The sequence below is a fragment of the Electrophorus electricus genome, chromosome 2 (genome assembly GCF_013358815.1).
Source record: "Electrophorus electricus isolate fEleEle1 chromosome 2, fEleEle1.pri, whole genome shotgun sequence".
Lineage (NCBI taxonomy): Eukaryota > Metazoa > Chordata > Actinopteri > Gymnotiformes > Gymnotidae > Electrophorus > Electrophorus electricus.
The window spans coordinates 35,088,448-35,101,378 of NC_049536.1; the positions used below are offsets into that span (position 1 = coordinate 35,088,448).

At 37.6% G+C, this 12,931-nt stretch overlaps 1 protein-coding gene across 1 annotated transcript; it reads left to right on the forward strand.

Annotated features, from left to right (window-relative positions):
• Nucleotides 1-3,245: 3,245 nt before the first annotated feature.
• scel (sciellin) lies at nt 3,246-12,745 on the forward strand. The gene is made up of 27 exons (XM_035523618.1): nt 3,246-3,292; nt 4,913-4,970; nt 5,218-5,317; nt 7,377-7,445; nt 7,602-7,637; nt 7,805-7,858; nt 7,963-8,034; nt 8,115-8,183; nt 8,340-8,375; nt 8,543-8,596; nt 8,701-8,772; nt 8,853-8,921; nt 9,077-9,112; nt 9,380-9,409; nt 9,555-9,593; nt 9,690-9,743; nt 9,868-9,948; nt 10,340-10,399; nt 10,494-10,547; nt 10,652-10,723; nt 10,862-10,933; nt 11,184-11,246; nt 11,334-11,396; nt 11,512-11,580; nt 11,670-11,778; nt 12,167-12,269; nt 12,356-12,745. Exons 2-27 carry the CDS (start codon nt 4,940-4,942, stop codon nt 12,370-12,372), a joined length of 1,584 nt encoding a protein of 527 aa, XP_035379511.1. The 5' UTR covers nt 3,246-3,292; nt 4,913-4,939; the 3' UTR covers nt 12,373-12,745.
• Nucleotides 12,746-12,931: the final 186 nt, after the last annotated feature.

The window sequence follows — 12,931 nt, forward strand, 5'->3', positions numbered from 1 at the left end:
GATGCCTCCCCTCCAAGCCGCGCTGGAGGAGCCGGATCGCCCCAGCACAGGGGCTTACTGCGATCAATTAAACATCTAAAATAATCGTTTCATTCTTTTATAGAACCTAATTATCCCATACTTAATAAATCCTAACTGAAGCACAACTATACAAGCAGGAGCTAAGACTACACCGGAATAGTACAGTTAAGTTTCCCACTGATAACCTCTGCACCACCATTTTACGGTGACGGTTATTACCCCCAGTGATAATTCACATTTTACTGAGTTTCTGTGGGTCTGTTATACATAAAGATCATAGAATGTGGATAAAGATTTCCGACGTAGCGTAATAAAGATTGTAGCTGCTGTGTTTGATCTAACGGATTGAAAGTAATCCAACACATAGTCAATTAGAAAACGGAATTAATTCCACTAAAACCACGTTTAAAAAGAGGGGATCGCCATTTATGATTTTAATAAGAAAACTTTGAAGTCACGTAGTGATATGGTCATAGAGATAGTCTTGATATTTTTACCTACTGTGCAACACTATATATAGGTTTTATATAGCAAGCAAAAAACGTGAATGTCTGTCCATAGTTTAGTTTTAAATGAACATTATAAGAACGCACACAAGTCAGCACAGCTTACTGTGAAGATTTCTAGAAAGCTGTCCACTCAGAATATCGGTTCTTGGCTGTCCACTATGCTCTTGACCTGTAACAAGATTTTTAAGAATGTATCTGAATGCACAGATATTGCAGGGGACCTGTAGGCACACAATCTATTGCCATCTTAGAAATACATTTCCTTTGGATGGAGAAAATGTAAATGTTCTGACTTTTAGTACAGAAGTAATAGATGCCCTGGCAACCAAGAACAATGCAAATAATTACCATTCTCAAGTGAATATGATATATGAGGTCAGTTTGTTGTATCAAAATGCAGCTTTAATGTTTCAAAATAAAATAATTTTCAAAAGTTATGTTTGCACAGATAAGGTTTGTCTTCAGACAGTGAAAGATGGACAATAGAGGTGCAATATCAGTAGAAGTGGAAAAAAACTTGGAGGCCACACATGCATGAAAAGCCCTGGTGGGGCTTCGTGACAAGGCCTATTTGTTTCATTTAGCTCGTCCTATACATAGAATATATCAAATGAAAGGAATGTGTATCTCCTATTAGTATAGTGTTGATGAATTATCAACTTCAAACAGATTCATCCTTGTACATTGTTTGAAACATTTATGAATTTCAGTCTGACTGTTTAAGCAAATACAGAGAAATGTACAAAGCATAAGACAATGTAAGTGATCAAAAACCAGAGTGTAGCACAGTATAGCAGGCCCACTGGCCATCTAACCATGCCAACGGCACTAGAGCAGACAGAGAGAAAGAGTAAGAGAAAACTGAAATGGACAGGCTTATAAGTGCATTATACAACAACAATGACCAACATTATTTAGAGTGCTAATTCCTGTCATTTACACAAACATGCCCTTCACCCACCAGAGAAGGTCATTCCAGCTCAAAGTTGGTAGATTTTTTCACAAAACACAACTTACTGCAACTTACTGTAATTCTATAACTGTGTGTGTGTGTGTGTGTGTGTGTGTGTGTGTGTGTGTGTGTGTGTGTGTGTGTGTGTAAAGAAAAAAGAAAGCGAGAGAGAGATTCAGTATTGTAAAGATGTGGAGTACACAAAGTTTCCAGAGAAACAGGACAAAGGCCCCTCATGAGCTGTGCAAGCAAAATACTTATAAATTTGCAGGAGGAAGAACTGGTTTATGTAGATTTATTATAATTATGTTATTATACAACATAATGAACGTTTATGTTAATTATATTAACATTTACTTTTCTATAGTTTGTGAACCATGCCATCTAGTGGTAAGGAGTAGTAGTCGATTTAAATTCAAAAACGTTGGAAACAAAACAGAATTCTTGAATAATAAATTACAGTGAAATGCCAGTTAAATAGTTTAAATTTAAATAAATATTTAATGTATTTCTCCACTGAAAATAAATAAAACGTCCTTTTGTACAAAGATACTGTGACTAAAGGTTGGAATAGCTGTACAGTAACCACATAGTGATATCTTTACTGAAGTCTTTGGGGTTTTTCTTCCAATTGTGGTCCTTTTGCTTGCTTATTTATTTGTTTTTGTTTTGCTTTGCTGTGTAGAAGGTGTGTGAAAAGTGTGTACATGTAATCTACCACCACACCCAATAACTGCATGATAGCTCAACAATAATACTTCTACCTTTGGAATTCCTTCCAGTCCCAGAGTTCACTATTTCTGAACTGTTTTTCATACTACAAATCAGTCTTTTTCATGAGCCAAATTAAACCTCAGTAATAAAAATACTTTACAGTGGTATAAACATTTTTACTAAATCTGTATTAAACATTTACTCTCATTCATGTACAGCATGAAGAGAGTGTGGCTCTAGCCAGCTTCTCATAGTGAGAGTTTGCTGTGCATGTCTCTCCTGGATCAAAGGGTAATACAAGGAGTGCTGTAGAGAAGGAGATAGGAAGCAACATTATACCAGTGTGAGATATTTAATGTTTTTTCATATTTAACAAGTTTGTTACAGGCTTCGGGCAAATTTGGGCATTAAATATATTGAAGACATATTAAACCAGACACATTTACTGAGGTTTCAACTAATCTAACAGGTCTAGAGGCTTTCCCAGGTCATAGATCTGAAGTTAACATTTTTAGTACTTGGTAGCATTGTTGCAACTGCCAAGCAGTTCAAAGGTTCCAGCAGCAGTAAACCATTTATATTAAACAACACTTGCTATTTATTTAGTCATTTATTTGGGCTATTTATTTGGGCTATTTATTTTGTGAATATTAAATGCTCCTGTAGACTAAACAAAACAAAATTGTAATAATTTTCTCAATTCATGTATTATTCACACCAGTTGTGTATTTTATACAGAAATACTTTGACTGATATTGAAGTTGGCACATAAAAATAGAGAGAAAAAAAACAAAACAACAACCCAAAAAAACAATTTTTATTACTGAAACTCTTTAAAATGTCTCACACCATTCATTGCCTATAGGATTTTCATTCTTTCCTTTGATTCATTTGTCACACCTGAACACTTCACTAATCGCAGAATAACATAAACACGGTGACACTTACAGGTCAGGTTCAAGTACAGACTTGTGTTGCGTTTGAGGCCACGCCTTTAACTGTCCTCGCCACCCCATCCCAGAAGATCCTATACAGCGGAAGAGCCAAACTCCATAATATTACTCGTACTCAGCCTTTGTCCATTTCCAAACTTAAGGTAAGTCCTCGCTTGATGTTAAATGACTTTTTGCTATAACAGGAATTCAGTATTTTGAGATTGTGTTTTCATTCATTGGTGACTATATGTTGGATGCCTTTTCTAACAGAATGCATCTTGAAACTGTGAAAATTAATTGGAGTGGGGAATTTGTCTTATTCAACAGCTTAATATAATAAATTAAGGGATAGTACCATATATTACTCTGTTCTATAGTCGTACTGTCAAAGTGTAACTGGACTCATGACAGATCTGGGGAAGGTCAGAAATGTTTTTTCTTAATATAATAAAAGTTAGTAAATATAAGTTCTTTAAAATAATATATACTATATAGATATATATAATAAAAGTTAGTGAATTCTAAACACTTTATGGCTTGGACAGAGATAACGGTCTGAAATGACATTTGCTCAGTTACAGTGGGAAGTTATGATAATATTGGATTTGAATGAGTACTGAATTTAAGATGCATCATGCTTCTTCCAACCTTTAACATGATGAACCCAAAAGAACCCAAATGAGTTTCATAGAAAGTTGCTTGTGAGCTGATTTTCAAGAATTTTATTCCCATTAGTAGCTAGTGAAGCATACACTCACGTGAACTGACAGACACTGGAAGTAAGTGAAGAATGTAAACTCAAAAAGACCTCATGCATACTAAATCACACATGCAAAAGTAAAATGTCAATTATTTACAAGCCACACTCTTGTAAACTGTTCGTTTTTGCACATCCAAGAGTTTATAAGTCTTATTTAGTTAATGTTTTGCTCCTTTGGAATGTATGTGAACGCAGTGGTAGCTCAGTGGTGAAGGTACTTGATGGTTGCTGGTTCAAACTCCACCACTGCCAAGTTGCCACTCTTGGGCCCCTGAGCAACACCCTTAACCCTCAATTACTGAAGTTGTACTCACTCATAATTGTAAGTCGCTTTAGATAAAAGTGTCAGATAATTGCCGTAAATGTGAATGTACAGATTAAAGGATTGAAGAATGTCACTACATCCGCTACGTGCTCACTGTGTGTGTGATGGAGCGTATGACTAATAGTTGTATAAGGATAAAGCTGTCATCACTGGGCAAAGGATACTCCTGAAGGCCTGTGTTTCAGTGAACTGTTTCTGCTAGGGGTGTGTTTGAGTAAGGTGTGTCTTTAGAACAACCAAGAAATACAGGTTCTGTATGCAAAAAGGTGTTTATAATAAATGAGAGGTTAAAACAAGCATTTCGCCTGTAGCTCACCTGTTATGGCAGGTAGCACACAGTGCTGGAAACACCAAGGTCTTGGGTTCAGTTCCCACAGGGTGTGTGAACTATCATCATGATAGATGTGTACATTTCTCTGGATAAGACTGTCTGCCAAATGTAAATCTACAGATAAAACAATACCATGAAGGGGCATCTGAAGTTATCAAGTAACATCTGAGTTATGCAAAGTAATCAATATAATACCATCTCTGTGCTCACAGGTTTGAGTGAAATGTAAAGTGACCACTTTTCTACCACATGAACAGTAAAACCTGGCTTATATCACCATCTTGTGGGTAATGGATGTATGTGAAATAGTTCTAAACTGTTCTTTCAATATACAGTGTGTCCTGAACACTCCTGTTCTTTTTTAGGGTACCTGTATAAGTCCTATCTCAGCCATGATCAAGAAGCCGCATGCACCCCAAACAGGTGCGACAATGTTATGCTCTGTTCTCTACCACTTTAAATTCTTTCTTCTCCAGTGGGTGAAGAAGATATAATGGTACTGGTACTTTGTCCTTTGACGATTATGCTTTTATGCAGCAGATAAAAGACCACAGCTTCGACAGGAACTGGGAGATGTTGATAAATGAATGCCAGACTTCATTAAATAAAACATTGTCTAGCACTGACAGGTTCATTTAATACACATTACATTTGGGTGCTATGTCTGCAGGCAAGAGCCAAACCAAGACTCCAGAGGAGAGCAAAAAGAAGACATCACTGCGGAAGGACAACAGCTGGATCAGAAAAGATCAATCTGATCAATCCCTAGAGTGAGTTTACATTTACACAGCCAAACACACAGATAAACACACAGCCAAACACACAGATAAACACACAGCCAAACACGCAGCCAAACACACAAGCACACAGCCAAACACACAAACAAACATACAGACAAACATACAGTCAACAACACAGACAAACATATGCATTCCTTTTCATATTCTTTAAGGATGAGTTGATGAGGAAATGTACATTAATATTTGTGGTGACTTAAAAATTATATTACTGCAGATATAGTGCAATATGATTTTGCATCTTGAGCTTAGCAGTGCCATCTATCAACATGATCATAAAAGACGTGTACCTGTACGGTGATCATACCTTTTTAGCATGGTTCGGTGGTCCTTGTTGAAGACTTGTCCAGACTTGTTAAAGACTTCCCCAGACTTGGTAGAGACTTGTCCAGACTTGGTAGAGAGAGCAAAATCCATGTTAAGTTTTCAAAGTTTTGAAACCAAAAAAGTGAACGCCACAACATTCAAATACAAACTCTTTAAATATATTATTTGTATCAGATGATTGTGAGTTGATATTGTACATCATGTAACATCAAAAATATAAAGTTGATTTTGCAATTCTTCCATATTCCATAAATATTCCATATTTATCATCCATCCAGAAATAAGGATGGATTGTAATCATATCTCATATCTCCATGAATATCATTTAATGTCTAGATTACAATAATAAACATTGCTGGGTTTTTGGTAGGCAAAATGTCATTTTTCTTTTCAATCCAATTCAATTTTATTTCTATATCACTTTAACAGACATACAAACAATTTAAAGATATTTAGAAATTATTTTGAAGTTTGGGTAGGAAGAAGGGGTATCATCACATTTGCCCCCAGAATAATAAGGCAATAACATCCAGGCCTATTCGTACCACTTGTGTATAAAAAATTCTGTTGAGTTTTCTTCTGTGCTGTCCTACCATCTCCCAGTATTCCAGCCTGCAAACCCTGTGGGCGACTGTACAAACCCCCACCTGTTGTGCTGTCCTACCATCTCCCAGTATTCCAGCCTGCAAACCCTGTGGGCGACTGTACAAACCCCCACCTGTTGTGCTGTCCTACCATCTCCCAGTATTCCAGTCTGCAAACCCTGTGGGCGACTGTACAAACCCCCACCTATTGTGCTGTCCTACCATCTCCCAGTATTCCAGTCTGCAAACCCTGTGGGCGACTGTACAAACCCCCACCTGTTGTGAACACCAGGAACCGCTCAGCCCCACAACGCCACACCTACCTCTTCCGACGTCTCTGATCAGGTTCGCCAGAATACCAGTACACACCTGAAAGCGATTCTCCTCATTACTGCCCCCTACTTAAGCTCCCCTCCCTCGCACTCACTTCGCAAAAATATTGCCAACCCCATGTTGCATACCGAGAATTCCGGATACATGACTTCCTGGTTTCCGAATACTGTCTGTGTTTATGACCTCATCTCCTGCCTGACCCCTGGACGCCTCCCAGACAATGCCCTGTGTCATCGACTTCAGACCGACCTGATCACAAGTACCTGCCTGACTCCTCTAACCTGTTCTGTTTCATCAATAAAACCTCTTGCAATTGGATCCTCTCCCTCGTGTGTGTGTGTGTGTGTGTGTGTGTGTGCAGTTGTAACACAACCCACAGAACTATGAATCAGTTTATATATATCAGCCTTATACAAAAACATTTGGTTCTTATATATGAGCATGACTCAGAATTTTGTCTAACTTCAATTATAGGTGACTGTAGTTAATGTTTCTTTCATATAGCTGTCTATATTCTAGCTGTCTATGCTAGTTAGCTAGCTAAGATCAGGTCATGTGATGGCATAATATAAGGCAGACAACCAGAACCAAAAAACAAATATAGAAATAATAATAATTATTATTATTGTTATTGGTCCTGCAGAGAGGCAACCAAAGCGGGCAAATGAGCTGTTGCTCAGGCAACTTCAGTCCAACCTTGTACTCCTCCATAAACCACTTCAAAAAATGTCACAAGTGTACGATACAATTGTCAGACGTGGGTCCCAGTATGTATTTGTGTTTCCAAGCTCTCCAGATAAAACCAGCACCATCACCAGTCCAACTCAAACATCATCGGTCCAGGCGCTGTCTAAAAGGTACCGCTGACAAAACATAAGCGTGTCATGATTGTAAATACGATGTTTTGTTCGTGGAGGCTACCTCATATCAAAGATCAGTCTATCTGGAGATAGAATCAGGAAAGTAGTGCTTTCTCATGACACTTTTACAATGTAATATTTTTAAACTTGCAGATTCAGTAGAAGTCATGATGAGCTGGATTCAAGCAGGTAACACTGAATTTAATGGAATTTGGCTTCATTTTCTGATATTGATTTTTGGTTTACTTATTGATACAAACCTGTGAGTAATGAACAGATGCATGAATGGATGAGTCTGTATGTTGTCATGATCATTTTATTTTCTTTGAGAAATGCAGTGACTCTCTTTTTTATAGAGAACTCAACAATCTTGACAAATCACCTGCCTCAACCCTCAAAACCTCTATGAGGTAAACACACGATCACGTGCCAGTATTCAGTCACCGAGGCACAACATTTTAAATGGGTCAGATTATGAGCCTAAATGTCTTATAACCTCTGCATCTCATAATAGCACCAAGACCTATACTAATGATGATTATCCAACATCAGAGACCACATCTCATACCATCAGCTCCAAATCCAGGTGAGAAAACTTACAAATATCAGTATGACCTTTGATACAATTGTCAGACGTGGGTCCCAGTATGTATTTGTGTTTCCAAGCTCTCCAGATAAAACCAGCACCATCACCAGTCCAACTCAAACATCATCGATCCAGGCGCTGTCTAAAAGGTACCGCTGACAAAACATAAGCGTGTCATAATTGTAAATACGATGTTTTGTTCGTGGAGGCTACCTCATATCAAAGATCAGTCTATCTGGAGATAGAATCAGGAAAGTAGTGCTTTCTCATGACACTTTTACAATGTAATATTTTTAAACTTGCAGATTCAGTAGAAGTCATGATGAGCTGGATTCAAGCAGGTAACACTGAATTTAATGGAATTTGGCTTCATTTTCTGATATTGATTTTTGGTTTACTTATTGATACAAACCTGTGAGTAATGAACAGATGCATGAATGGATGAGTCTGTATGTTGTCTTGATCATTTTATTTTCTTTGAGAAATGCAGTGACTCTCTTTTTTATAGAGAACTCAACAATCTTGACAAATCACCTGCCTCAACCCTCAAAACCTCTATGAGGTAAACACACGATCACGTGCCAGTATTCAGTCACCGAGGCACAACATTTTAAATGGGTCAGATTATGAGCCTAAATGTCTTATAACCTCCACATCTCATAATAGCACCAAGACCTATACTAATGATGATTATCCAACATCAGAGACCACATCTCATACCATCAGCTCCAAATCCAGGTGAGAAAACTTACAAATATCAGTATGACCTTTGATACAATTGTCAGACGTGGGTCCCAGTATGTATTTGTGTTTCCAAGCTCTCCAGATAAAACCAGCACCATCACCAGTCCAACTCAAACATCATCGGTCCAGGCGCTGTCTAAAAGGTACCGCTGACAAAACATAAGCGTGTCATAATTGTAAATACGATGTTTTGTTCGTGGAGGCTACCTCATATCAAAGATCAGTCTATCTGGAGATAGAATCAGGAAAGTAGTGCTTTCTCATGACACTTTTATAATAATGTTTTTTAAACGTGCAGATTCAGTATAAGTCATGATGAGCTGGATTCAAGCAGGTAACATTGAATTTAATGGAGTTTTGCTTCATTTTCTGATATTGATTTTTGGTTTACTTATTGATGCTTACCGAGTTTGTAAAAATCTCACTTTTATATTTGTGCTCTTCCCCTGTAATTTATGGCAAATCTAAAATATACATTTGCAAACTGAGAGCTTTTATAACAACAACAATAATAATCATTATCATCATCATCATCATCATCATCAGCATAACAACAACAATAATAATTCTTACTATTATAATATGAATTTCTGCTTTACAGATCACCTGTGAAGTCTGATACTCCAAAGATGTAAGTGTACTATTGGAGGGAATGTTCCTGTTGAGTGTAGTCCTGTCAAATGAATATCCATCTGAGTGCAGCAAGAAGTGCATATCCAAAAGAATTTCTGACATTTAAAAAATAACCTCCCCACCAACCTGTTTCACTGAACTAGACATTCTAAAACAACTGTGACAGAAGAACCAAAGACGAGGTAAAACACACCCTGAGCGTCTACGGCACGCCTAACTAAATAACACATTCCTTTCTCATTGTGGTATGTACAAGAAAAATTACTTTTACCTTTCAGCATTACCACTACAACAGTTCCAGATGCTACAAAGACTACTGTAACCACCACCAGGTAGCATGCCTAATGAAAAAAACATTGTTCTTTACTAAATGGACATTTTAGTTTATGCAACACATACTAGATTACTCAAACCTGCCATTTCCAAGCTATTAAGTCTCTTTATATATTTCTTTAGGACATCTGTGGTGAAATCACCATCCAAGTCTGAAATACTTACTGAGAAGGTCCTGGCAGATGCAAAGGCCACTTATGACGGGTAAATGTTAATCAGTACGATGGCATCAATGTCCTCGACACCCCTAAGGCTCGAGGGGGATACAAAATCATGGCAGGGCTGTTGTGTTTTGTACCTGGACTTTTATATTTTTGATAAGGAGACAGGATTGCAAACCTTTGCCACTTCTCATGCCTAGCAGATGCATACCTTAATTCACTTATTATAGCTAAAGAAAAGAATGATAGAAACATGAAGACAGAGCAGTGAAAAGATGGCATTTGGCTGTAAATGTACAGTTTATCTTCAGCTCATGTCTTTACAGGAAATCCCAACCCAACCAAAAGGTCACAAATGGTTTTAATCTAATAAACATAAAATCTGAATACTAATAAAAGAGTAATCAATAAACTTTTACATGGTATCTCTGTAGCTCAAGTGTGTCCAAGACAGAAATCATGACTGTGACAATTTCTAAGGAAACCACAAACCTGTGAGTAATGAACAGATGCATGAATGGATGAGTCTGTATGTTGTCTTGATCATTTTATTTTCTTTGAGAAATGCAGTGACTCTCTTTTTTATAGAGAACTCAACAATCTTGACAAATCACCTGCCTCAACCCTCAAAACCTCTATGAGGTAAACACACGATCACGTGCCAGTATTCAGTCACCGAGGCACAACATTTTAAATGGGTCAGATTATGAGCCTAAATGTCTTATAACCTCTGCATCTCATAATAGCACCAAGACCTATACTAATGATGATTATCCAACATCAGAGACCACATCTCATACCATCAGCTCCAAATCCAGGTGAGAAAACTTACAAATATCAGTATGACCTTTGATACACCTGAGAACAAAGCACCATTTTCAGTAAATTACCAGTAACATTAAAAATACCAGTATCATGCAGAAAAGAACATATACCGATGTTATGCTTCACCATAGTGCTGAGGACCAGTTGTCTGATATCCCCATACCAACCTCACTCACGTCAGCACACCCATCGCCTGCCACCAGGTATGACATCCAGGGTGGGGTCAACATTTTTCTCTCTCTCTCTCTGACTCAGAGTCTTTACCAACATCTGCATAGTGGAGCTCTTTGTAGTTATGAGAAAAGCAGTGTAACCAGTCCTGCAGCCTATAAAAGAACTCTGTCCAGAGAAAGCAGGTACACTCTTTCAGTCTTTTCTGGACTCCACTGTCTTGTCTTGCAGTCAATTTGCATTTTGTCAGTATTTTTAAATGGCATTAAATCGCTTGCGCAGATCAGACGATTATTTTTCTGATACACGGGTCTCCAACAAGACTGTGTCTTCAACACCTGATAGGTAGGAGTCATTTCTCTGAAGTTATGCACCTTTAAGTCACTAAAATACTGCAAACTCCCTAATTTTTTGGATTTTTTAAATGCACAGATATGACAGGTTCAGTAGTGTTAAGAGCTCATCTAAGACCTACACCACTTACACAGACAGCAGGTACAGTGAAAATATAACGGCAAATGTTTTTTAAAAATCTAAGTTATGTTTCAATTCACCTAATAATTAAACACATTTTTAACTAATTGTACATTGGGGCATATTTTATCTGCAGACCTGAAGACTATCTCTCTGATACCTTTACATCAAAGACGGTTAAAAGTGTGTATACAACACCTGAGAGGTAGGATGCAACTGAAATGTTTACATCATTGTCACTTTTTTACATTTTTTACATTTTTTTCATTTTTACATCGCATCCATCCGCTGTAGGAAAGTGAGTGAAAAGGATATGTGTACATACTGCCACAAGCCCATGCAATGTGAGACCAAGATGATCCTGGAGGACATAAACCTAAAGTGCCATGCCAGCTGTTTTAAGGTCAGTCGTTTTCTGACCTTTTTTGAGGGCTTATTATCTTTATCTAACAAGCACTGAATAAATGTTTTCAACTATTAAATGACATTATTGCTCATTAAAAATAGTATGGCATTATGAGGGCAGTGGTAGTGCAGTGGTTGAGGTACTTGAATTGTAATTGGAAGGTTGCTGGTTCACGTCCCACCACTCAGTCGTAATTTTAAGTCGCTTTGGATAAAAGTGTCGGATAAATGTAAAATTATGATTCAGGTTGTCAGATCATGATTTGATATTTTTGAGCATTATAGAAGTCTTTTGTACTTTGTATGACAGTTAATAGAGTGGCAGTGTAGTAATTCGTTTTATGTATGAGTTGTATGTTTGAGTTTTATGTGTGGCTCTGTTAAAGTGCGAGGTGTGTAAGAGTCCTATGGGACACCTGAAGGCAGGGGACACCATGTGGATCTACCAGCGCACTGTGCACTGTGAAAACTGCTATGGTGCCACCAGGGGTAAGACTGTTGACTGATTGTACAGAATCCCATAATGATCCACATACTGTCTAACTATTTGTAAAACAAATGTGCTTGTTCTTCAGAGAAGTGGCATCGCTGAAGCAAACCTATGAAGAGCACAGAAATGAAGGAATTCCGTGTGTTTGACACTTTTACAGGGTTGTGGTTCGCTAAATCTTTGTTACACTACTCTTTCAGGGATGTATCAGAACGTTTAATCATTTGGAAATACAGGATAGTCCACAAAAAAGTTGGCGAATATTTCTTTGTTATAATTGCCTTTAATATTTCATCCCACCTGTCAGCTTTATTTTGACTAATTTCCAACAGAAATTATCGTAACGTCTTCCGAGATCCGTGGATATATGTTATTTTATGTATTAGCAACGAAGAACGGCAGATTTTTTAACTCCTTGTTTATGTTATTCTTAGTTATGATTGTTTATGATTGACTGTTCACGTCCATTGTGTATAAAAATAAAATAAATCACCACAATTTATTGACCGCTTACTTGTTTTTAATTGTGCTCACCGGAACTGCAGTAGCGCTCTGCGCTTTTAAAATCAAATCTCTGAAGCTAATACTTTAAGAAAATAATGCGTTGTTGTCTGATCCTACGTGAGCATGATGAGACCCCCCCCCCCCCCCCCCCCCCCCC